Source organism: Schistocerca nitens, chromosome 11, assembly GCF_023898315.1.
Source record: "Schistocerca nitens isolate TAMUIC-IGC-003100 chromosome 11, iqSchNite1.1, whole genome shotgun sequence".
Lineage (NCBI taxonomy): Eukaryota > Metazoa > Arthropoda > Insecta > Orthoptera > Acrididae > Schistocerca > Schistocerca nitens.
The window spans coordinates 62,419,278-62,445,341 of NC_064624.1; the positions used below are offsets into that span (position 1 = coordinate 62,419,278).

General features: G+C 42.0%; 1 protein-coding gene across 4 annotated transcripts in view; it reads left to right on the top strand.

Moving 5' to 3' along the window:
• LOC126213489 (putative ankyrin-containing lipoprotein Lxx09580) overlaps positions 1-25,800 on the top strand; it is a 220,427-nt gene extending 194,627 nt beyond the window's left edge. For 3 of the 4 annotated variants that reach the window (XM_049941311.1, XM_049941313.1, XM_049941312.1), the window contains 2 exons: positions 9,575-9,712; positions 25,227-25,800. In XM_049941311.1, the coding sequence (XP_049797268.1) occupies positions 9,575-9,712; positions 25,227-25,713 (625 nt within the window). In that variant the 3' untranslated portion in view covers positions 25,714-25,800. The remainder of the gene's footprint in view (positions 1-9,574; positions 9,713-25,226) is intronic. The other variant, XM_049941314.1, reaches the window with a different exon arrangement.
• The last annotated feature ends 264 nt before the right edge of the window (positions 25,801-26,064 follow it).

Here is a 26,064-nt window from a genome sequence, read left to right on the forward strand (position 1 = left end):
GGTAAGACATCACCCTCAAAGGCCAAGATGAAGGCACCGGTGGCCACCTGATTATCCCTCGGACCCCGATGGACGCGCCGGACGAAGTGAACACCTCGTCGTTCGAGGTTGGCGCGTAATTCATCGTCGGACTGCAGAAGAAGATCCCTGTGGAATATAATACCCTGGACCATGTTGAGACTCTTATGCGGCGTGATGCTAACGGAAACATCCCTCAACTTGTCACAATTGAGCAACCTCCGTGACTGGGCAGAGGATGCCGTTTTGCTGAGCACAGACCCAGAGCGCATCTTGGACAAGCCCTCCACCTCCCCGAACTTGTCCTCTAGATGTTCCACAAAAAACTGGGGCTTGGTTGACATAAATGATTCTTCATCAACTCGCGTACACACAAGGAACCGGGGCGAATAGTCTCCACTGCCTTCTTTTGCCATACGTTCCTCCCATGGAGTGGCCAGGGAGGGAAATGATCATGGTCCGTATTTCCTGCCGTTGAGGTTAGACCTCGATCGCTTAGAGACTGCTGGTGGAGGCCCACCAGCGAGAGATGATGTACCACGCTTCATTGCGGGTCATCCGCCCTGATGCCACCTACTCCGACCAAGGGCCCTCCCCACAGGCGCCACCCAGCCGCAGCAATAGCCACCTGGCAGGACGGCCATTGCCGGGAGTCCTGATGCCCCAAGGAGATGGGCATCTACTCCTTGGCATACGTGGGGAGTTAACGTCGCAGGCATCAGTAGAGCGATCCCTGTGTTGTCAGGGGGCTACAACCAAGAGGGTACATGGCGGCCCCACCACAACGGGCTGGCTACCGTGCTGGATCTTAGGTGTAAAACTGTCCAAGGTCGTCTTCGCAGTTAAAAGAAACACTGCATAGTGCAGCGTGGGAATCGCACCCAGGGACGTACCCTCGCCCAAGAGATGGAAAACGAGCGGGACACCAGTGCAACGACGAAAAAGCCGGCTAAAGGTCTCAACGCACGACGGATACAGTGCACCATGTAAGGCGCCCTTCCCCAATTGGCTCGCTCTTCGGAATAATTTAGAAAGATGGAGGTCAAACCCAAGAGGGGACCATCACATAAGGCCGAAACATTTGAGACTCCTTTTTGTCGCCTCTTACGACAGGCAAGAATACCGCGGGCCTATTCTAACCCCCGAACCCGCAGGGGGAATTCCTCTCAACAGCGAGTAGTTCGCCTTCCTTAATGTTTGCACATGCATTGACAATGCGCTGACGCATGTTGTTAGGCGTTGTCGGTGGATCACGATAGCAAATATCCATCAACTTTCCCCACAGAAAGAAATCCGGGGACGTCACATTCGGTGAACGCGCGGGCCATGGGATAGTGCTTCGACGATCAATCCACCTGTCATGAAGTATGCTATTCAATACCGCTTCAACCGTACGCGAGCTATGTGCCAGACATCCATAATGTTGGAAGTACATCGCCATTCTGTAATGCAGTGAAACATCTTGTAGTATCATCCCGTAATTTCTCTTGTGCCCAGTGACAGAACTGTACAAGACGTTCAAAGTCATCGCCATGCAATTCCTGGTGGACAGAAATATGTAACGGGTGCAATCAATGTTGATGTAGCATTCTCAACACCGACGTTTTAGAGATTCCCGATTCTCGCGCAATTGGTCTGCTACTGATTTGCGGATTAGCCGCGACAGCAGCTAAAACACCTACTTCGGCATCATCATTTGTTGCAGGTCGTGGTTGACGTTTCACATGTGGCTGAACACTTTCCTTAAATAACGTAGGCTAACTATCCGGCGAACGTTCCAGACACTTTGATAATTTCGTCCAGGATACCGAGCAGCATTCGTAGCACACGCCCATTTGGCATTTTGATCACAATAGCCGTATATCAACAAGATATCGACCATTTCCGCAATTCGTAAACGGTCCATTTTAAGATGGGTCCTGCATGATGAAGCAAATATCGTCCGCAATGGCGGAATGTTACGTGATACCACGTACTTGTACGTTTGTGACTATTACAGCGCCATCTATCACAAAACGAAAAAAAGTGGTCCACCTAAAACATTGATATTTCTTTGCGTACTACACTAATATGTAATAAAAAATGTGGATTACTATTTAAAAATACGCAGTTGATATCCGTTTGACCTATGGCAGTGCCATCTAATGGGCCAAACATAGCGCCATCTGGTTTCCCCTGTTCAAGCTAGACGAGTATCTCTCTTTGTAGTGTTTGATGATTATTTCGTAAGATATTAGGCCTGATCACTATCAATGGACCACCCTGTATGTCCCTATCGCATGTCTGTTGGTCATGCATTAAAACCAGCAGATGTTCCTAAGCACCTCCACATTTGTGAATGTCCATTCACTGAGATAACAATGAATGGCTTGGACATGGATTTTTTCTTTATGTCTGATGGAGACTAATTTCAGCTGAGTTGTTACGTCAACTAACAGAATCACAGGTCCTGGGTAGCAGAGAGTGAGCAGAACTTCTACGAAACACCTTTGTACGATCATAAGGTTGGATTTTGGTGTGCAATGTCTGCACGCAGCATTACTGCTTTCACCTTCTTCAATCAGCTGCTGACTTTGGCCCATCACATTGCCAACATTTTGAAGCTATTTGTGGCCGCATTAATGGAGGAGGGAAAGGTGTTCAGTTACTTCCAAGAAGATGGAGCAACTGGTCATACAGCAAGCTGAACCTCTGATCACAGATACACAATTTCATGATTCACAGTTGTTAGCACAGGTCAGCCTGGTTGGGGCCCCACCTGGCCACCTTTGTCACCTGATCTGTCAGTGTGTTATTACACTGCACGAGAGCCCTCAAGAGCAGAGTCAATCACAACAACCCTCACAGTCATCAAGAACAGCAGCAGAACACTCCAGATGAGACTGCAGTAGTTCAAGCATCCAACCTTCGATCCACCTTCAGCAACCTACCGACCAAGGCCCCAAAAGCATCAAGAGATGAATGGTGGTCATTTTCAACAGCTGATACAGTCATCTTAGTGCTGCATTTACTTTCCTCTGTTGTATTGCTTTGTACTATAGAACTCTAATCTCTGGCTGCTTTTATTTGACCCCACCTTCTAATAAATTGTGTGTGTATGTGGGTCCACCTTAGACTACTGTACATGGAAAGAGCAATGCTATACAAGGCAGTAAGCTAGTAACCTTTCTCTCTGAGTCAGTAAATATAATGTTATCTTTTGTAACTGCAGTATAAGTATTTGTATTAGTGTTAATATTAGTAACAAATTCCAGTAATAACATAGTAGTAACAGTAGTAGTTGTAGCTTGTAGAGAAAATTCATGGTGATGTAGTATTAATAGAGGCTTTCAATAGTTGTAAGAGTTATATTGTTTATTACTGCAATTACAGTATCAGTTCCCATTGTAGTGTTAATAGCAATATGTAAAATGAAATAGTAAAACTAGGCAAGATGATTTGAAATAACGAATGCCACTAATTAGAGCACCACATCGATACCCATATAAATGTTGGAGCATACTAGTAGACAGAAATAAGGACAGTGAAAATCTTATATTTTAGACATACCATATTATAATGTTCAAAATAAGAAAGAAATAAGAGAAAAACAAGCTTGACATATTTGAGGTACCTAGTAGTTTCCCGAGAGCATGGCAGAGGATGTCCTGAGGTGGTACTGTGTACCAAAACCAGTAACCAGTAGACTAAATGAAAACTGCTACTAAGGACTAAAACACTCATCAGCCAGAACATTATGATCACCTATGTAATACCTGATATGTCCATCTTTGCAATGGATAGCAGCAGTGACGCATCATGGTCTGGAAGGGAATTGGCGCCACACTGCCCACACAAGGCACCTAATTCCCAATAATTCCTCACCGGAGGAATGAGCTCTTACGCCACGTCGAGGCACATCCCAGATGTGTTCGATTGCATTTCCATCTGGTGAGTTGTGGGACCAGCACATGAATTGAAACTCGCCACTCTGTTCCTCTAAATACTCCCTCACTCCCATTCATTGTGATATGGTGCATTACCTTGTTGAAAAACGCCACTGCCATCGTGAAACATGATCCTCATGGTCTGAAACAAGTGTATATTACTTGTTGGCCATCATGGTGCATTGAACAATCTCTACTGGACCTATGAATGTCAAGGTGAATTTCCCTAGAGCACAATGGAACCAGCGCCAGTTTCTCTCTGTGCCACAGCATAGGTGCCCAGGAGATGCTAATGTGCCCATTTCAGTCATAGTTGATGATGTCATGGTGTTAACATTGGCAAATGTATGGGGTGTCAGCTGCAGCGGCACACTGTTAGGAGTCTTGAGGGCACTGTGTGTTCAGACACACTTGTAGCCTGCACCATCTATCGCGTTCTACCAGTCTGCCCGGCCTACAACATTCGAGAATGTAATGAGGGATGGCCATCCAACCCCATGACGTCTGGACAAAGTTTCACCTTGATTTCGCCACATGTCGAAGGCACTCACCACAGCGCTCCTCGAACACTCAACAAATCGTGCATTCCGAAATGCTCGTGATGAGCGTTCAGGACATCATAAAATTCCCTCCTACAGACTGAGACGTATAGCATACCTTTCCCATCTACAGATGGACAGCACATTTGCTGATCCTACATCGACTGTGCGTGCGTCTGACTAGCAGTCATTCTTCGTGGAGTGACGCTGCTATTGCCAGTACAGGTTTAATCGATGATAGGCAGGTGATCATAATGTTCTGGCTAATGGGTCTGTTATTTATAAATTGCAATGATCGCTGTTCCACCCGAGAGGGTATTGAGAAAATGACATAAATAAATAAATAAACTAATAAATGAATCTCTGAACCAAAGTGCTGGATAACACATTGCTGATAAAAGACCATTATTTGGTCTCAGATGGTAGGCATAGTTTTAAAGGGGTCACTGTGAGCCCAGTATGCAATATGGCATTCTTCCCTTGTCTTGACCAGACGTGACAGACTGTAACCTTGACAACGATAATGCCTGCCCTCGTGGTCATGTGGAACTCAACACTGCTACATTGTAACATCTAAATGCCCCAAAATCTTATTGCTGCACAATTAGACCAGCCACGCAACTTGAGATCAAGAGTGGAGCAGCTTCCAAATTATGTCAGTTGCAGATAACGCATGCGTAGAAAGTGTCTCTTTATCCTTCACAAGTATCACACAACATCGGACACTGTTCACGGGCATTATATAAACATGCTGTGGTGTCTGGTCTACCTGTCATGGAGATTTGAAACCCTGATCAGTTACACTGCAGCTGATGGCGTGTTTGTGTAAGAAGCCAGAATGACATCTCACCACTTTTTCGGTATGCTTCAATTTATCTGTCAAGCATTACGTTATTAATTCTAAAACAGTGACTTGTAACAGTACACTTGTTTCAATCGGTGTCTTCACTCTTCTTTGGATTCACAGACTGAATAGCGTTCAGTTTTGAATTTGAATGTGACACCTTTTATTTCACAGATACGAGAGACATCAGCAACTACCGACCTGTTTCACTGCTTCTATCATTTACCTACATTTTGGAGAAGGTGATGTATTGTAGAAGAGTATCACACCACGGCAACAATAATATTGTCACCAAATCACAGTTCGCCTTTCAGAAGGGGTGCTCTACTGAGAATGCCATTTAAATGTTCACACACCAGATAGTACAAGCATTAAATAACAAAACAGCACCGGTGGGTATTTTCTGTGACCTATCCAAGGCATTTGATGGTAAAAATAATAATATACTGCTAGATAAATTTTGTAGGGTCAACCAATGCATCTCTAACCAAAGGTTGCAAAAAGCTGTATTTAGTAGTAACTCAACCAACAGAATTCAGGGACATAATTATGACAGCGTGGAAATCACATATGGGGTTCCCCGAGGCTCAATCTTATGTCTACTACTGTTTCTCATATATGTTAATAACCTACCATCTAATGTACAGCAAGCAGAATTAGTTCTTTTTGCAGATGACAACAGTATAGTTATCACTCTCAGTATTAATACAGAACTGGAAGAAATGGTAAACAATGTTCTCAAAAGTATCATTGTTTGGTTTTCTGCAAATTGTCTCACCCTGAATTTCACAAAGACACATTATATACAGTTCTGCACCTCTGGGGGTACTGCATCAGTGATAAGTGTAACACATGGTGGTGAAGTAATACATAAGGGGAAAACTTTTAAAATTCTTAGGTGTCCATATTGATGAGAATTTTAATTGGAAAAACATAAATTTGGGAACTCGTAAAAAACTTAGTTTCGCTACATTTGCACTTAGAATCATAGCAAATTTTGAAAAGAGATAAATCAGTAAGTTGACATATTTCGCTTCTTTTCATTCAGCAATGTCATATGGAATAATGTTCTGGGGTAATTCATCTTTAAGAAAGAAGGTCTTCATTGCCCAAAAACGAGTTGTAACAATAATATGTGGCGCTCACGCGCGATCGTCTTGTAGCCAGCTGAGTAAGGAGTTGGGCCTACTGACTACCGCTTCACAGTATATTTATTCCCTCATGAAGCTTGTTGTAAACAATCTCCTACAGTTCAAAAGGAACCATGAGGTACATGATTACAATAATAGAAGAAAAAATTACATTCATTACTGAACATTAAGGTTTTCTTTAGGTTGCCATTAAGGTTTAAACAAAAACTTTTGACCAGTTACCCTGTGATATCAAATGTCTAACAGACAGTATGGTAAAATTTGGAAATAAATTGAAAAAGTTTCTGCCTGAGAACTCCTTCTACTCTGTAGAAGACTTTCTATGTTTGTAATGTGTAAAAAGGTATGGGTGGGAATTGATAACTCAATCTGTGTTTCTTGTTACCATTTTGGGGAAAAAGAACAGTAATTGTATGGTGATGTTTAGAGTACAAATAGACGTATAAATTAACTGGCAATTTGCATCTAAAATGACTTATTCGACCACATGACGATCTACAGTGCAATTTTATGCAAGGAACGTGAAAGTAAGCAACAAGCGTTTCTTTCTATTCCCCATGAGTGGGCGATATTCACTTAAACATCTGAAAATTCGGTAACTGTCTTCCATCGCACCTCATTCGTTTCATATTATGCAACATTTATCAACGACATTATGCCTTGTACACATACTGTATTTGGCTATTTTGTCACCTCCTTGTGAGGCATTAAAATACCAACATAAAGAAAAAACTCGCAGAGCAGCTATTACTCGGCAATGGCGTACGAGCACTCTGTCTAAGGCTCGTGGAAGTCTAACGACTTGATGGAACCGTAAAGTGATAAGAATTAATCCCTACATGTTATATGTCTACTTCTAGTATTCATAGATCAACTTTTTCATCATACCATAAATACCATACGCCTCAGTTGTCTTTGATGGCGAGTAGCGAGCGGCGAGACGGAAATGACGTCCCTTGTGACGGTAGTCTGCTTGGCAAAGGAGCAGTTCGGCGCTGTCGAGTTTCTCTCGCTGTACACAGACATTGAGGTCGACCCCAGTTTTCGGCGCGGCATTCGCCTCACCCAGTGGTGACCCCCGATGCAGCCGCCAGGCTGTCTGCCGTTCACCCAGGGGGCGACGCGTTGCCTGGGGCGGTTGACGAAGGCTGTCGTCGTCGTGGCCCCAGGGCGGAACTGGAGCCATTCCCCATGTGCTGTCGCGTCACGAGAGCTTTGCGGTCCCTGTGTTGTTTTGGGCCATCAATAATGTTCGGAAGCGACATCCCACAAACTAACAACCTTGCACAACATCATATCACTGGCATAATTCATCCCCTTCTTGATTTATATCCCATTTCTTCGTATTCTGGGTTTATTTTCGCATCATTCTGACAGAAAACAGCGACGAGACAACCCAAAGAGATTTTTAGATACCTATCTCCAATTTCTTCCCCCTATAGTCGAATTCCTGTCTCCTAAGCGGGTAAGAAGTCAAAAATTAAAAAAAAAAATCGCCTTTTCGAAAATATGTCTGTTTTGTAGAGTACATCTTTCTGAAAAGTTTGATGTATAAAACATATATATTTCAGTGATTATAAGGCACGCTATTTGGTCCTGCAGGTAGCAAGATTAAGCGCTACACCCCTTACCACAGACGTCTGCTGTCATACATTCGTGTATTTCGCTGTGTTGAATTCGAATGTTTATATTAGCGCCAGAGATGGTCATACGTGTAATAAGGGACTATTGACATAACATAGAAGTAATGTCTTGATGGCGGCACCCAAACCCCCATGAAAGCTTTAATGAATGTGCATGGAAAAGATTGGCAAAAACCAATTTTTGTGTGGAAGAGATGTACTTGCTGTTGGTCTTTATGATGCAGTTACATGTTTTAATGATAGTGTGTAAAGCCAGATATGTATTTTAGAGAAAATGGGAATCAAGGGCAAAGTGAACTGCATCAAATCTTTATATGCAATAAACAGAGAGCGTATAGTGAAAGCACGTAAATCATTTTTGGAAGTGATAAATTCGGAAAGAGTGAATCATAGGAATGTGGAAAAGACGAAAACAGATTTACAAAATGGAAAAAAACCTATTTGTGGTGCTGAACAGTTCTAAAAGATGCCAAATGCAGCCAGAAACTTTAATGGCCATTTTTCTGCAAAACACAAATTTCTGTTCTCAGATACATGTAATACCCAAAATAAATATTCCATTCCTTTTCCAACTTGGTATCCTTATTAAACACAAACTCCTTAATGCAAAACTCTTGAATTTTCCATCTCTATTAAAAACTGTGATAAGGTTTGAGATAATTAACTATAAAATTTGAGTTTTTTCTAAACATGAAGTTTAAAATGTAACAGGTCATTCATTATCTTGAAAATTAAATAAATTCTATCATTTCATACACCTTTATGTATGGATTGTATGCTGTGCAAAATTCATTGAAGAATCTCTCTTACTTATGAAGAAAAGTGTACCTATAGAAAAAAACGCAGCCAATAGTAAGTGAAAAAATTATAAAATTTCACATGTAAAAAAATTTATTTCGTTATGTTTTTGAACGTCCACTGCTATGATTGTGAATCCTGGTCATTCTGACAAAAATTCTATGAATTTATTTGTAAAAATATAGACAGTAGAATTTAGTATCTTGTGTTGCCTCTTCTGCTCCAAGTCGGTCCGTTTGACGTCCAGCCCCCTTAACGTACGAGCTACAAACACCATGTCATGACGGTAGTACCACATTAAGTGCATTTAAGGGTTACTGTCATTCAAATTTCTTTGTGATTTATGCTGTTGTCTATTGAAATTATGTTGACCAATGGGTGTTGTAAGCACAGTTGTTGAGCTTTGTACACATCTTATATTTATTTTTACCAAATATTGTGTAATATGCTAGGCTACAGGTATGAGAAAATGAGGAGAAGGAAGATGTATGATTACCTGAATGCAGTTATTCGTCTTACGTGGGCCACTACTGTCGTTGGCAGTGTGTGTTCTACTATCTGTGTGTGGACAGTACCTCAGCCATACAGTCTGTGGTAATCTGACCACTGGACTCGATGTAAAAACCCTTTTTGAGGCAGTGTTCCCTCTGTGCAGCACGCCAAGCGCTGGAGAGAGCAGGACCGGCCCCTCTTCGCAGCCGCACAGTGGCCACAGCGACGACGGCCGGAGGCCACCCACAGCTGTGCCTCCCACCACTCCCCAGCCTGATGACGTCGTCATCTCTCTCCTGTGGTGAGTTCAGTCACTTTACGTGTAGACTGACCACAATCACAGCGTGACATGTTGGGCAGTTAGCCAAGTGATAAAGTCAAGAAATCGAATGTCGCTATTTTACGTTTTTGACGAAGCAGAAGTTGTAGGTCTCGTATAAAGATTTTCTTTTCATTAATTGTGACGTTCGACGAGGCAAGGATATAAGGGGATCTATACACCCTTCTACAGGTTTGTTGCATGACTCGTTTTCAGTTCCTAACACAGCTGACTTGCGTAAGATAACACTAAATATTTCCACATAAATAACGACTTTGCTGGTGTGTTGGGAGCAATTTCAGTTTTCAGCGAAATCTCTGCCTAGTAATCTCTCAGAAAACCCTAAGATATTCTGGTAATCATTAACATTAAGCACATTAGTGGAAAGAAGCAGTCAATAACCTTCACTGTGTGATAACAATGGTGAAGTCACTGGTGACAGTGCCACTAAAGCAATTATACATAGTTTTCCGAAACGTCTTGACCAAATAAGAAGAAATAAATATTCCTGAATTCCTATCAAGAATAACTTCAAAGTGAGACACATAGAAGCAGATATCCTCGGTGTAGCAAAGTAGCTTAAATCACTTAATAAAGGCAGGGCCTCCAATCCAGATTGTATATCTGTCAGATTCCTATCAGAATATGCTGTCACAAAAGTTCCATATTTAGCAATTACATACATCAGCTCGCTCACAGAAAGATTCGCACCTAAAAACTGGAAAATTGTTCTTGTCACACCAATACCCAAAAAGGGAAATACGAGTAATCCGCTGAATTACTGGTTCATTTCACTAACGTCGATTTACAGTAGGGTTTTGGAACATATGCTGTGTCTGAACATCATGAATTACCTCGAAGGAAACGATTTATTGACACGTTATCATCAAGGGCTTAAAAAATATCGTTCGTGTGGAACATAACTAGGTCTTTATACTTGTGAAGTCATGAGTGCTATCGACAGGGGATGTCAAAATGATTCCATATTTTTAGATTTACAGAAGCCTTTCGACACATTTCCTCAAAAGCGTCTCCTAGCTAAACTGCGTGCCTATTGAATATTGCCTCAGTTGCGAGACTGGATTCGTGATTTGCTGTCAGAAAGACATCGAGTAAAACAGATGTAATATCCGGCGTTCCCCAAGGTATTGTTAGAGGCCCTCTATCGTTCCTGGTCTATATTAGTGGCAATTGACCCTGAACAAAGAAAAGTATGAAGTTATTCACACGAGCACTAAAAGAAATCCACAAAATTTCGATTACGTGATAAGTGTCGCGAACCTGAAGGCTGTAAATTCAATTAAATACTTAGGGATTACAATTACAAATGACCTACACTGGACCGATCACGTAGATATTGTTGTGGGTAGAGCAAACGAAAGACTGCGAATCATTGGCAGAACACTTACGAGGTGGAACAGGTCTGCTAAAGAGGCTGCTTACACCACTCTTGTCCATCTTATTTTGGAGTACTGCTGTGCGGTATGGGATCCGTATCAGGTGGGACTGACGGATGACATCGAAAAAGTTTAAAGAAGCGCAGCTCATTTTTTATTACCGCGAAGTAGTGGAGATAGTGGTACGGACATGATACGTGAATTGGATTGACAATCATTAAAACAAACGCGTTTTAATTACGACGGGATCTTATCATTAAATTCAACTACCAGTTTCCTTCCTCCGATTGCGAAAACATTCTGTTGGCACCCACCTAAATAGGGAGAAATGATCATCACGATAAAATAAGAGATCTTGCACAGAAAAATTTAAGTATTCATTGTTCCCGCGCGCCGTTTAAGAGCGGAACGGTAGAGACACAGCCTGATGGTGGTTCATTGAACCCTCCGCCAGGCGCTTTATTGTGAATAGCAGAGTAATCTCGTAGACGTAGACGTACATGGTTTCCTGTCTCATGAATTACCCATGTAGGGAAGAACCCTTCACTTTCATTTCCACGATTATTGTCCCAACGGCATAATGAGAAATTCTCTCACAGGGTGTGTGGTAACACCGCAGCTGGGGGAGTTAAATGAGCTGAGATCCGTGGCTTATCCTACTACGAGAGACGTATGTGACAACGTCTATTGGCAGTTTTTGGAAATCATTCGTGGCAACATGAGCTTCTACGAAAGTGGAAGTCGGACCTGTCGGTGTCCAAGTGATAAAGGCGGCCATTTTGGATCAATAAAAATCAGGTCAATCCTATTGTGTGGGCATGGTTCAGTGGAGATGGACACAGTAGCCGTATATCGACAGCTGTAAAACCTTCTGTAGCTCAGGGAGTTTTACAGGCGATGTGACAGAAGTTTTTCTTTTTATTCATCGCAACCCAGTTTCAGCGTAAATTCATCACTTCACTTTTCTTCTTTGAAATCATTGATCTGTAGTGGGAGTCACCGATGTTTTACTGTCGCTTTGTGAAATAGAAACCCTATCTGATAGTGAACTGATATTGTTGCAAGACACAGTTCAGTTGATGCCTGAATTCAGCAGGCCCAAAAGTGGCAATTTAGAGTATTCAATGTGCCTTTACAATTAATCGGAGCAGAATCCAACAAGTTATTGGGCAATACAGGAGTCTGTACCTATTCAAGAGAAAACAAGGAACCCTACCAGGTATTTTAACAATGACAATGGGATCAGTAATATTTCAGTGGACTTAAGAAAACTTATTCTCTCCCATTGATTCAAGGATTTCGGGCTTTAATTACCTATTATGGTCAGCCACAGATGTACGATGTCTGGCGATCCAGGTGGCCAAATCATTTACTCGAGTGGTCCACAAATTGAGCAAATACTTCTCAGAATACTTATCCCAGTCTAAAAGCTTTATGCACACAGGCAGTCAACAAAACTTCATCCATGGGTCTGATAACATAGAAAGCTACAGAGAATGTACGCTGAAATTTTATAAGATAGAGAGCCTGATTAGGTATTTACCCAATTTGTCGTATACAAATAGCATCAGCCATTTGACATAAGAAGACAACCAACGAGAAGTAAGTGTAACAGGAAAGACTAAAGATAGAGAGCACAATGAAGAATACTTTGTAGATAAACCAGAAACTCATCAATGTAAGATGATGCAGCATAATCAAAAATAATTAATGTATATGATCTCAGGCAAAGTCTGTAAATTATGTTACACGTACTAGATATAAAATTAGCAGAATCTCAGTAGATAAGGAGCTGAAAAAAAATTAGAAAATAAATGATTGTTGTTGAATAAGAGACAAGGCATGGAAAGGGAAAAATATTTCTGCATAAAAAGACTAATACAAAAAGAGGAGAAAGCTGGCTAAAAAGCGACAGAGAAACATCAGCATGAGGAAATAAACTATTAAGAGCAGGAAATGAAACATATTAAGACAATACTCGATAATACAGTGAAAAGTTTGTTGAGAGTGAGTTAAGAAAACCAGCCTGGACAACAGATCGTGCGTAACATGGTAGTAATGTGAATAACAATGTACAGGGCGAAAGATAGCCAACGCTTCCTTTGTGACTAGTAAGAGGTCCTACATAAATATAGGCTTTGGAAGACTAAAAGCGAGAACAGCTTTAAACAAAAATAGTTTACAGTCATAAATACACGGATTTATAAGAATCATAAAACCAAAAATTTGTTAATATAGAACAGTGAAACGTCGGGAATAGATTTGCCAGGGTAACATATTTAACTGATTAACATTGCAGGATCGCAAGTTAATGTAAGTGCGAGATAAGCCACTGGACACGTGACATGCTGGAGCACTGCCAAAAGGTCGAATGCAGGCATGCAAACATGTATGGATTGTGTTGCTCAAGTATCAGATATCAGTATTTAAAATGAAGTTCGATGCCTGATGCATCTGGTTGGTCAGTACAGGGACGGTTAATGCTGTTGGTGAATGATGCTGGAGTTACTGTATGATGATGTCCCATATCTGCTCGACTGGAAACAGACCTGATGATTGAGAATGCCAAGAGCCTTCTCAACACTCTATAGAACATGTTGGGTTACAAGAGCGGTAAGTGAGCGAGCGTTATCCTGTTGAAAATCTACCCCTATAATCCTGTTCGTTAATGGCAGCAGATTGGGTCGAATCACCCGACTGAAACAGACAAGGTGTGTGGGATAACCATGAGAATGTTCCTGCTGTCATACGAAATCGCACCACAGACCATAACTCCAGGTGTAGGTCCAGTGTGTTAACACACAGAAAGGCTGGTTGTAGGCCCCCAACTGGCCTAATCAAAACATGGCCATTACTGGCACCGAGGCTGGTGGTTTGGGATCAGTGAAACGCATGCTACAGGGCATCTGGTTCGGACCTGTCTTTAAAGTAACCGATTTGTAAGAGTTCATTGTGTTACTTGGTGATAACTGCTGCTCAAACTGCTGCTGGAAATGTATTACAATGCGCCAGAGTAATACGCAGAACAGGATGGTCTTCCCTCTCAGTAGTGCCACGTGGCCGTCTGGAAGCCAGTCTTCTTGCGACCGGATATTCTTCTAATCACCGCTGCCAACAGGCATGTATAGTGGGTACATTACTGTGAAATATTTCTACATCACGGAAGGAACAACCAGAATCTCGTAGCCCTAGTACAGACTTCGCTTAGTCTCTATGAGATGTTACTAACAGCGTCTTTGTCGTCTCAAAGGCATTTTTGCCCTACATCAACTCACTGCGTCTAAACTCAAAGCTAACTAACGCTCAAGCCCATTACAGCGTGTCTTTAAAGCAAGCCTGATTGGCTTCCTCGTAGTGGTGCTACTATCGCCACTCTTGAGCAACTGCATTGAAATTTTAAAATACATAATATTCCAGATTTAGAAACACACCTACCAACTTTCGCTTATGTCGCACTGCTTCTTCTTGGTGCTGTACTATTCCGAAAGTAAAAGACGTTGTTAACAATGTTACCAAAATCTCAAAGAGTTCTTGAACGACATACTTCACATTTTTATACGTTACTCTTATAAACGTTGGGACAGTGTCTGCTTTTATATACCAATGGCTTAGGAGTGCGCCATCGACTAGTGGTCAAAATTTTCTGTGGCCCGGGTTCCAGCACAGGCACTGCTTAACCTCTGAACAAAAATTAACAGCAGTGTCAGCAAAGACGTCCAGCATAAGAAGTCGCCATTTTCCTGACAAAGGCCTTGTCAAATAGGGTGGAGGAACGACAGAGCTTCATGGCACTCCCTTTCCCTTGGGGTGGGAAACTGCCCTTAAAAGGGAGAAGAGTCAGTAATGATGAATGACGCGAGGATGCAGAAGGCAATGGAATCGAATAAATTAAAACCACATAACGTGTATCCATAGGACATACGTCGTTAACAGGGAAACTGTCTTGATGCAATCTGCATTGAGAAAAGATTCCGGACAAGTTACCCTTTTGGATCTATGGGAGTGGACTACCAAGGTCGAAGTGACAATGGAAAAGAGACGGAATAATTTAGGAAGAGCTAACCTTCTACGACTTGGAGCTTTGAATTCAGAAGTTTGATCGTAATTAGAAAGCTAGGGAGTCTAAAAACGGAAGTGCAAAGGCCCCAGTCTAGATACGGTGGGGGTCATTGAAGTGAAACAGAAGAAGGCTAAGGATTTGCCATAAGACACATTGGGGTAAAATCAACAGCAGCAGAAAATGCTGTAATGGGAGTAGGATTCATTATGTATAGGAAGTAGGAGAGAGTGTGGGCTACTGTGAACAGCTCTATGGCAGAGTTTTTCTCACCAGATTCGAAATCAAACGAACGCCAACAACGATAGTTCAGGTACACGTGGTAACGACACAAGCAAAATGAGAAAAGAGAGGAAGTATGCAATTGAAATACAGTTGCAGGGGAAAGAAAATAAGAAAGGGTCATGGGGTATATGGGCTTGGCACAGGGATGAGAGGGGTGAAAGTCTAATTGATTTCTGCATTGAAATTGAGATGGTAATAACAAATACTCTGTTCATCAATCATGTGAGGAAAAAATAAGCTAGGAAAAGACCCAGAGACACTGGATGATTCCAGCTGGATTACATCATAGTGAGACAGTGATTCCGAAATCAGATATTGGAATATAAGGTGTACCCAGATGTAAACATAGATTTAGTAATTATGAAGAATAGAGTGAGTTTTAAGAGAGTCGACCAGAAGAATCAGTGTAGAAGGATGTAGCATATTGCAGTACAGAGAAATGAAACTTAAAGTTTACCAACGATATGGATATTGCGGTAAGGAATATCACAGTGGACTGTTCAGTTCAGGAGGAGAGGACATCTCTAGAACGTAAAATCACAGACAGTGGACAGACGAACACAAAGGGAAGCCAACTTCAAAGAAAGTTTAGGTAACAAACAAAAAAATAATACAACTGATCGATGAAAGAAGAAAGTATAAAAGTGTTCAGAGAAAGACAGGAAGACAGCTACATTCACTGAGGTGGCCAGAGTCGTGGGATACCTGCTGATATCATGTCAGACCTCCTTGTGCCCAACCTAGAGCAAGAACGCGAGGTGGTGGGGACCCAAGAAGTTGTTGGAAGTCCCCTGTACAAATAATATGCCATGCTGCCCCTATAGCCACCCACAACTGCTAAAGCGTTGTTGGTGCAGGATTTTGTGCACGAACTGACCTCTCGATTATGTCCCATAAATGTTCCATGGGATTCGTGTTGTGCCATCTGGGTGGTCAAATCATTTATTCGACTAGTCCACAATGTTCGCCAAACGAGTCATGAACAGTTCTGGCCCACCGACATGATATCGTTATTTGAGAACATGAAGTCCACAAATGGCTGAAAATGGTCTCCAAGTAGCAAAAGATAACTGTCTGCATTCAATGATAGGCTCAGTTGGACCAGAGGACCCTGCCCATTCCGTGTAAACAATACCCACGCCGTTATCGAGCCAACACCATTTTGCACAGCGCCTTGTTGGCAATTCGGGACTGTAGCCTCTCGCGGTCAACACCACACTCGAACACTACCATCAGCTCTCACTAACTCAATCCGAGATTTATCTGACCAGGCCACCCTTTTCCAGTCGTCTAGGATTCAACCAATATGGTCATGAGACCAGGAGCTGCAGGTGATAGCCGGCCGGAGTGGCCGTGCGGTTCTAGGCGCTACAGTCTGGAACCGATCGACCGCTACGGTCGCAGGTTCGAATCCTGCCTTGGGCATGTACGTGTGTGATGTCCTTAGGTTAGTTAGGTTTCATTAGTTCTGAGTTCTAGGCGACTGATCACCTCAGAAGTTAAGTCGCATAGTGCTCAGAGCCCTTTTGCTGGTGATAACATACTGTTAGTAAATGCACTTGCACTGGTCATCTTTTGCCGCAGCCCATTGGTGCAAAATTTCGCCACACTTCCGAACAGATACGTCGATAGTACATTCTACATTGATTTCTGCGGTTTATTCACGCAGTGTTGCTTCTGTCTTAGCACTGACCCATTTATGCAGGCGCCACTGCTTTAGGTCGTTAGCCAGCCGAAGTGGCCGTGCAGTTAAAGGCGCTGCAGTCTGGAACCGCAGGACCGCTACGGTCGCAGGTTCGAATCCTGCCTGGGGCATGGATGTTTGTGATGTCCTTAGGTTTAACTAGTTCTAAGTTCTAGGGGACTAATGACCTCTGAAGTTGAGTCCCATAGTGCTCAGAGGTATTTGAACCATTTTATTTTAGGTCGTTATGTGAAGGCTGTCAGCCACAGCATTGACCGTGGTGAAAGGTAATGCCTCAAATTTTCTATTCTCGGCACACTCTTGCACCTGTGGATCTTGGAATACTGAATTCCTTAACGATTTCCGAAATGTAATGTCTCATGCTTCTAGCTCAAACTACAGTTCGGTGTGAAAAGTGTTAATTCTCGCTGTGTGTCGGAAACTTTTCACATGAATCACCTGATTACATATGATAGCTCCGCCAATCCACTGCCCTTTTATATCTTGTGTACACATTACTACCGCTATCTGTGTATGTGCACATCACTTTTGCACAACTTGTCACCTCGATGTGAATCATTTAGGAATGACATATGTACGATGTTCTAGGTAGCCAAGGCTAAATAACTGTAGAAAACTTAAGACAAAACTGTAAACAAACAGTCGTAGGAAGGACTGACACAGAATATAGAAAAGTGAAAACAATAATTACCATGGGAATTCCATTCCCAACGCCAGAAGAGATAGCAAATAAATGGAAAGATTACATTGACAGCCTCTATGAAGGAGGAACTTTTCTGATGACGTGGTAGAGGTAGCAATCTGTGTTGGCGTGGAAGATATAGAGGATGTACTATTAGAGGCAATATTTAAAAGAGCTCTGGTCTATTTTATAACAAATAAAGCTAAAAGGATACATAAAATTTCATCATGACTAATGAGTTCATAGGGAAAAGTGGCACCCCAACGACTATCCAAGTTCGAGTGTAGAATCTATGAGACTGGCAATGTACTGTCACACTTCCAGAAAAAATATCATCCACATATTTCCAAAGGTAGCAAGGGTAGATAACTGTGAAAACAACAGCACAATCATCTTTAGAACTCATACATCCGAGCTGCTGATGAGAATGATGTAAATAAGAATGGAACAGAAAATTGAAAAACTGTCAGATGACGGTCAGTTTGGCTTTAGGAGAGGTAAAGGCGCCAGAGAGGCAGTTCGAAAGTTGTACTTGATAATGGAACCAAGTCTAACGAAAAGTCAAAATACAGTCAAAAGTTTTTTACCTACAAAAAGCGTTCGACAATATAAAATTCAGTAGGAGCTTCGAAAGTCTTACATAAATATAAGTAAGTTACAGGGAAAGACAGGTGGGTTACAACATGTACAAGAACCAAGATTGAGGAATAAGACTCGAAAATAAAGATAAAGTACTCAGATTAAAAGTGTGTAAGACACGGTGCAGTCTTTTGCCCCTACTATTCAATCAATTCATCGAAGAAGCTATGATGGAAATGTAATAAAGATTCAAGGATGGGATTCAAATTTACGGTGAAAGAATGCCAATGAAAATTTTGTTGATGACATTGCTGCCCTCAGAGAAAGTGAAGAATTATGGGATCTGTTGAATTGAATGGAGAGTCTGATGAGTAAGGAATATTAATTGAGAATGAACCACGGAAATAAATTTCTAATGAGAAGCATCAGATATCGGAATTTTTTACATTTAAATTGGTGGTCATGAAGAAGACAATATTAAGGAAATCGGTAAGCAAAATATCCCATGATATACATAACACGAAGGACATAAAAAGCATACTAGCAAAGGCAAAATTGGTACAACTAGCCAACATAATTCTACTGCTATGAAACATAGGTCATAATTTGAGGAAGAAATTTATGAGAATCTATGTTTGGAGAACTACTTTGTATGATACTGGATCGTAGACAGTGGCAAAACACCGTGACTAAGGAGACTACGAGCGTCTGAGATGTGGTGCTAGAGAAAAGTGTTGAAAATTAGGTGGACTTGTTGGATATGGAATGAGGGGGGTACTCTGCAGAATCAGTGACATGGGGATATACTGACAAGACGAAGGAGATGTAGAGTGTAAAGACTGAAGAGTGTCTTTCTCTTCAGTCGGGAGACAGTTGGAATACGTCGAGGAGTTAATTGAGGATGTAGTGTGTAAGTGCTATATGAGATGAAGGTTGGTGCAAGAGAGGAATTCGTGTCAGGCCACATCAAACCAATTAGAAAACTACTGGTTACAATAATCTCATTTGACAGATTAATAGAATATATTTGTACTTAATTGCCTTTAGTTCACAAAGAAAGTTTTATATATTATTCCCGAGGCTGCAACACACAGTTTGCCACATCAAAATGTAGGTGTTGCTGTCACATGCAAATAACATGGCCCGTTTCTCAGTAGACATTCAGTTACATCGACAGTATCTGGACAACCATTAGTGAACATTAATTAGGGATGTGTCAAAGTTTCATCTCTATGAAGGCTTTGACTCTGCTGAGGAAACTTTCAGTAATGCGTCTGAACTTCAGTGGAGAAATGAGAACCCATTCTTCCTCAAAGTTGGACTCTTCAATCTGCAGCGAAGTCAGCTTCTAACTCATCCCCAAAGCAGTTGCATTGGATTCAGCTCGGAATTCAGGGCAGAATAGTACAGTCATGGAATGTTGTCCACAAACTCTCGCGTGACAGATAATGATTTATTACAAGGAGCAATGTCTTGCTAGTACAAACAATGTTACTGTATTGTATGCAGTACATAAAGCTGGAAAACGTGATTTACATGCTATCGAATTTAGTGTTAAGCTCAATAGGGGAATGACAACATAACCATGGATATATCCCCATAATGTAACGCCATCTCCTCACTCCTTCACTTCTGGCGTTACACAAAATGGCAGGTAACAGTCATTAACCAAAAACAGAACCTTCCATCGGTGATTCACATGTCCGGACCATTCGTTTCCACTCATCCATGGTCGAAATATTACTGGTACATCTGTTACTCAGGTGACAACCAGTGTCTAGTGCACATTCTAAATTACTGAACCTCCCTGATGAACCCATTCTGCTATTTCTGGTTCTCTGCAGACAACACATGTGTCTCTGCCTCCTTTTATGCTGGCGGATCGTCCTTTCATTACATTTGTTGGTCGGTCACACATTAGATAAAGGTGTCTAGATAGTTTTGATCCGATTGTGTAGCTTGTCCCCAATGTTATTCAATCCGTATATTGAGCAAGCGGTAAAGGAAACAAAAGAAATATTTGCAGTAGGAATTAAAAGAAATAAAAAGATTGACGTTGTCTGATGACATTTAAATTTTGTCAGGGACAGAAAAGGACCTAGAAGAGCAGCAGAACAAAATGGACAGTGTCTTGCAAGGAGGATATAAGATGAACATCAACAAAAGCAAAACGAGGATAATGGAATAGAGCCAAGTTAAATTAGTTCATAATGAGGGAATTACATTACGAAATGAAACGCTTAAAGTAGTAAATGAATTTTGCTATTTGGGGAGCAAAATAACTGATGTACGAAACAGAGATGATATAAACTGTAGAATGGCAATCACAAGGAAAGAGTTTCTGAAGAAGAGAAATTTGGTAACGGCGAGTACAGATTTAAGTGTCAGGAGGTCGTTTCTGAAAGTACTTGTATGCAGTGTAGCCATGAATGGAAGTGAAACTTGGAAGATAAATAGTCTACACAAGAAGGGAATAGAAGTTTTCGAAATGTGGTGCTGCAGAACACTGCAGAGGATTAGGTGGGTAGATAATATAACTGATGAGAAAGTACCGAACAGAATTGGGGAGAAGAGGAATTTGTGACACAACTTGAAGCAGGGATCGGTTGCTAGGACATGTTCTGAGGAATCAAGGGATAACAAATATAGTACTGGATTGCAGTGTGGAGGCTAAAAATCGTAGTCAGAGACCAAGAAATGAATACACACAACAGATTCAGAAGGATGTAGTTTGCAGTGGTTACTTGGAGACGAAGAAACTTGCACACAGTAGAGTAGCATGGAGAGTTGCATCAAAGCTGTTTCTCGACTGAAGACCGTAAGAACCTTAACAGTGTATATAAATGCTGTCAGGTCTTTAGTGTGTTCACAAAGCCCAGATCCAGATTGCCAAGAAATTTGAATGGTACGAAAAACGCATTAAATTCGATGTACACTGGTGTCCAAAATTAAAGCAACAAACGGATATTTTGCGAGTTTGCGTTTATTTTGCCATAAAAAAGTACAAACAGGTGATAGTGAAGTAGGAAAAATGTTAAGAACAATGAACATTAACAACTGCAATATGCATAAAGGTAGAAAAAAATGTTCTTCGTTTTTTCCAAGTTAACAGATTTTCAAACACAATCCAACAACTGGATAATGTGCTCAGCATAGGCTGTGACCACCTCTGGCTCATACAACCCTGATATCGACAAGGCAAGCTGTGAATGATGTCATTATTCTCATGTGGAGGCAATAACACCGTTTCTCCTGCAGAGCTACTCGCAAGTCTTATGGAATTGTTGGTGGATGCTTGAGTGATGCAACCCGTCTCACTACTACATATATTTCGTATGCATACTATAAACAATTTACAATAAATCCACACATTATAGAATAATTTGTCCTCTATAAAATTTTCAATATTACAATGCTAATTTATAAAATGAAATTCATGGAAACCTACATACAGTATAATAAAATTTTATACAGTCTTTGTTTCACATGTCATTCTTCCAGAAGTCCACATATGCCCTCGCTACTTCGGTGCACGCCATCAGGTCTTGGACCGTGCATGCTCTTGGGTGGTTTAGTAACGGACATCGTCTGGATGCTCCCACATGGACACAAAGCACTTTCACTAATTCTCCACTTGTGCAGATTTCTGTTACATCTGTCCATTCCTGAACGTAGCCTGTTCACGGTTTTCCATCTCTCCCACTCAAGTTCCGCACGATGGCAGCACTTCCTCAGAATCGTTTGCATATTCTTGTTGTTCCTGCCACAGTCTTTTTCTAGAAGTTTTTGGTGAACCTGTGAGTGGTTGGGTTGAGTGGAGAAAACTACTTCTTGACGTAAGGGATTTAGGTAACATTTGGTACCCATGGAGCGGATGACATTGATTCTGAACCTGTTTCGTTCGTTCAGTTCTGCTCTGTATTGAACGTCGGACATTTGGCAGAGCAATTCCTGACAAGGATTGTAGGTGTTCTACTCTTGTTGTCTTAAGACATCCAGTAATGTGTCTACACATCTGGTTCAGGACAGTGTCCTGCTTGTTTGTGTGGCATCATTGCTCCCAAACAGGACTTGAAAACTCAGCAGCAGAGTAACAGAGTGCCATTGCGGTGGTGCGTAAAACTTTTGGATTAGCTCGACATTTTGATGTTAGCTTGCCAAGTAAGTTATTCCGTGATTGGGTTTCTGCCTTGCTCTTCCCAATGTGCCTCTTGAATGACAGTGTCCTATCAAGAGTAACACCCACGTACACTGGGAGAGGACAGTGTTTTAATCTTGTGTCATTCCACCAAGCATTCAGTTCTTGCTTCGTCTCTCTGTTGTTAAGATGGAATAGGCAAGTTTGGGTCCTACTTGGATTGGGTTTCCACTGGTTTTCTTTGTAATAGTTGGTAAGATTTTCCAGGTTCTCAGCTAGTATTTCTTCAATATCCTTGTAGTTTTATGCCTGAGCTGCTATTGCCCTATCATCAGCATAAATAAAAGATCTTGACCAGGGACTAATAGGCTGGTCATTTGTATAAATATTCAATAACCTGGGGGCAAGAACACTGCCCTGGAGAAGCCCATCTTTTTGTAGTCACCATCTGCTCTTGTTACCTTCGAACTCAACAAAATACCTTCTGTTAAATAGAACTGATTTGAATACAGAAGTGAATTGAGGGCTTTTTGTTGTTTTTTGCACTTTTGCAATGAGATTTCTGAGACTGATGATATCATATGCTTCCATAAAATCTATAAACACCATTCCTGTAGTTCGTCTTTTCTCAAACCCATCTCCAGTATAGTGGGTTAGGCTGAGAGCTTGACTGGTGCAAGATTTGCCAGGCCAAAATCCTGCTTGCTCTTTTATTAGGGTGCCCTCAATCAGCTCTTTGAATCTGTTTAGTATCAAACAGTTTGTATGTTGTACACAACAGAGAGATTGGCCGATAACTCTTAGGATCTTCTGGGTCCTTACCAGGCTTAAGAATTGCAGTTATTTTTGCCTGTCTGCAGATTTCAGGAATTCATCCAGTTGCCCAACAGCAGTTCATAAACTCCAACAGCCAAAATTTAGAGCCGACACCAAGACGTATCATCTGTACATTTTTAATATCATCTAGGCCTACGGCCTTCCCAGTCTTTAAACTTTTGACTGCTTCTTTCACTTCTGATATTGTAAATGTATGATCGAGTGTATCATTATTTTCTTCATGGAAAGCATCTAGTCTACTCGCATGCCCTTTCTTCAGTCTGTGTTTCGCTTTACCGTTTTTCAGCTACTGGAAGGCTATTTGGTTTGCTGTACTGCCAACAAAGCCTGGTGTACCTGTAGGTATACCATATAATTTTTGAGCAGTCTCCACACTTTCCGACTACTGTGAGTTATATTAATGCTTTCTACAGTGTGTTACCAATTCTGTCTTCTAATTTCAATCATTGTTGTTATGACTTCTTCTCCATTGTTCATGGGGAGAATGGGTTGGCGTCATAGAGACCACAATACGTTTCGTATTTCTCTTTTGTCTCTTCGCTGTAGCCTTGAATGTACGATTTTCTACATCCTCTCGTATACTCTGCCGTGCTGAGTAAAAACAAACTCACTGAAGTTTTCTGGTAGAGGTGTGTATCCGCGACATGCTCTATGGGATTCAAATTGGGAGGTCGAACATACCATCCCAGGTGTGCAATATCTTCAATTTCCAAGAAACCTTCAATCAGCTGATATCTATGAGGCGTACCTTTATCGTCCATCAATACGAAGTGTAGGCCACAGCACCTCGCAACGACGGCATATGAGGTTCCAAGATCTCGTCACGATACCTTACAGGAGTTAAGCCTTGCCAATTCACCCATACAATGTCATGAAGAGGTGTTCAGCTAGTCCACGTAATCGCTGAGGACACCATTAAAGAACTTCCCTGATATCAGTCTCTTTCGCACGATATTTGGGTAACAAAATCCTGTTCCACGTTCCCTCCATGTGAAAATCCGTCGAGAAACACTCTCCAGACCATTTTGGGACTCACGTGTGAAGATAACATCGGCACACTGTTCGGCCAATTAGTGGGATGTTGACGACTTCACTCTACACGTTTCTTTCTGTGAAGTGTCAGAGGTACATAAACAACGGGCTCCTGACAACAAGTGGCACTCTGGTGAGATCTTCTGTATAACATTTGCCTAGATACAACACCAGTGCATCCTGAAAGGTGAGGTGCCAGTTGCCGTGCAGTAGTGCCCTTTTAACCAAATAATGGTCCTCCCTTTCTCGTATCATGCGTGGTCTGCCCTCGTCTTCGAGATACAGTTTCTGTCTCTACAAACAGTCGCCACATCCGATAAACAACAGTGCGATTCACAGTAACCCATCGGGCCACATCAGGTTGTGACTGTCCTCCTCCCATTCTTCCGATGGCCCTCCACTGCGGAGAGCCTGGTATGCGTCTTCTCTGTACTATACTGCACCATCTGTGACTGTGTCTACAGCGATTGCGAATGTGGAAGTACCCAGCAAACACTACCCCATTGCTAGCTGCACTGACTTCGTCGTGGGCGTGGTTGTCCGTTGACTGGAATGCTAAGTTCCGTGTAGAACACGGTTGTGCAGACATCTGTTGACAGTTTTCATGATTACATCGTGAATTAGGACGGGAAATCGCAGTTAGCTGCTTTCATTTTGGACACCAGTGCATTGAGGTAACCTTCTTGACTTTTAGGGACTCATCACAGTTCTGCTTCTGCCATAGTGTTTCGTCCTCAGATGTGCGTGTTTGGAGATGTTTCTAAGTATTCTCCTTTTGTTGCAGGAATCTTTCTGGAAAAGAGAAGGGCAAGATGCTGGTTGCGGCAGCTGAGGAGGGGTCAGTGAGCAAGGTGCGAACGTTACTGGCAGCGGGGGCGGACGTGGAGGCGATGGACGAGAACCACCAGAACGCACTGCACTGGGCAGCAGGCTTGGGACACGTGGAGGTGGTGAGGCTTCTGCTGGAGGAAGGAGCTGATGTCAACGCCAGGGACCGCTGGCGGAACACGCCTCTGCATCAGGCTGCATGGAATGACGATGCGACTGTGGTGCGGCTGCTGGCGGCATCCTTTGCCGACTGCAACGCCAGGGATGACACTGGGAACACACCACTGCACGATGCGGCACGGCGTGGACAAGCAGACGCGGCGACTGCGCTACTGGAGGCAGGGGCCGACAGGGAAGTCAGGAATTACGATGGGGACACGCCGCTGGACCTAGCCGAGCGGAACAACCACGAGTGGCTCATAGACATCCTAGGATCAAGCTAAATATAGTGCAACGGCTCTGGAGTAAAATAAAAAAAGCCTTCTATGTGATCTTTGTTACTTATAGAATAAAGAATACAGAAAAGATTATCCTCCAGTCTTGGCGATCTAGATATAAGGAAATTCATCAGAGTTTTATATAAGTTCCACATAGCACCAAACATGCGTCTAAAAAGTATTTTTCAGTAATAAAATATTGTTGAAAACTGGTGTTCATTAGTAACAGAGAATTATTCAGTTTGTTTTGAATTTTCAGCAAAAGGAGAGTCCCTCTTTGAACTTATGGTAGTCCATAAACACTCTTGGTGTCATGGTACTTGCGTCGTTGTATGTACTATGTAAATTAGGGTGCAA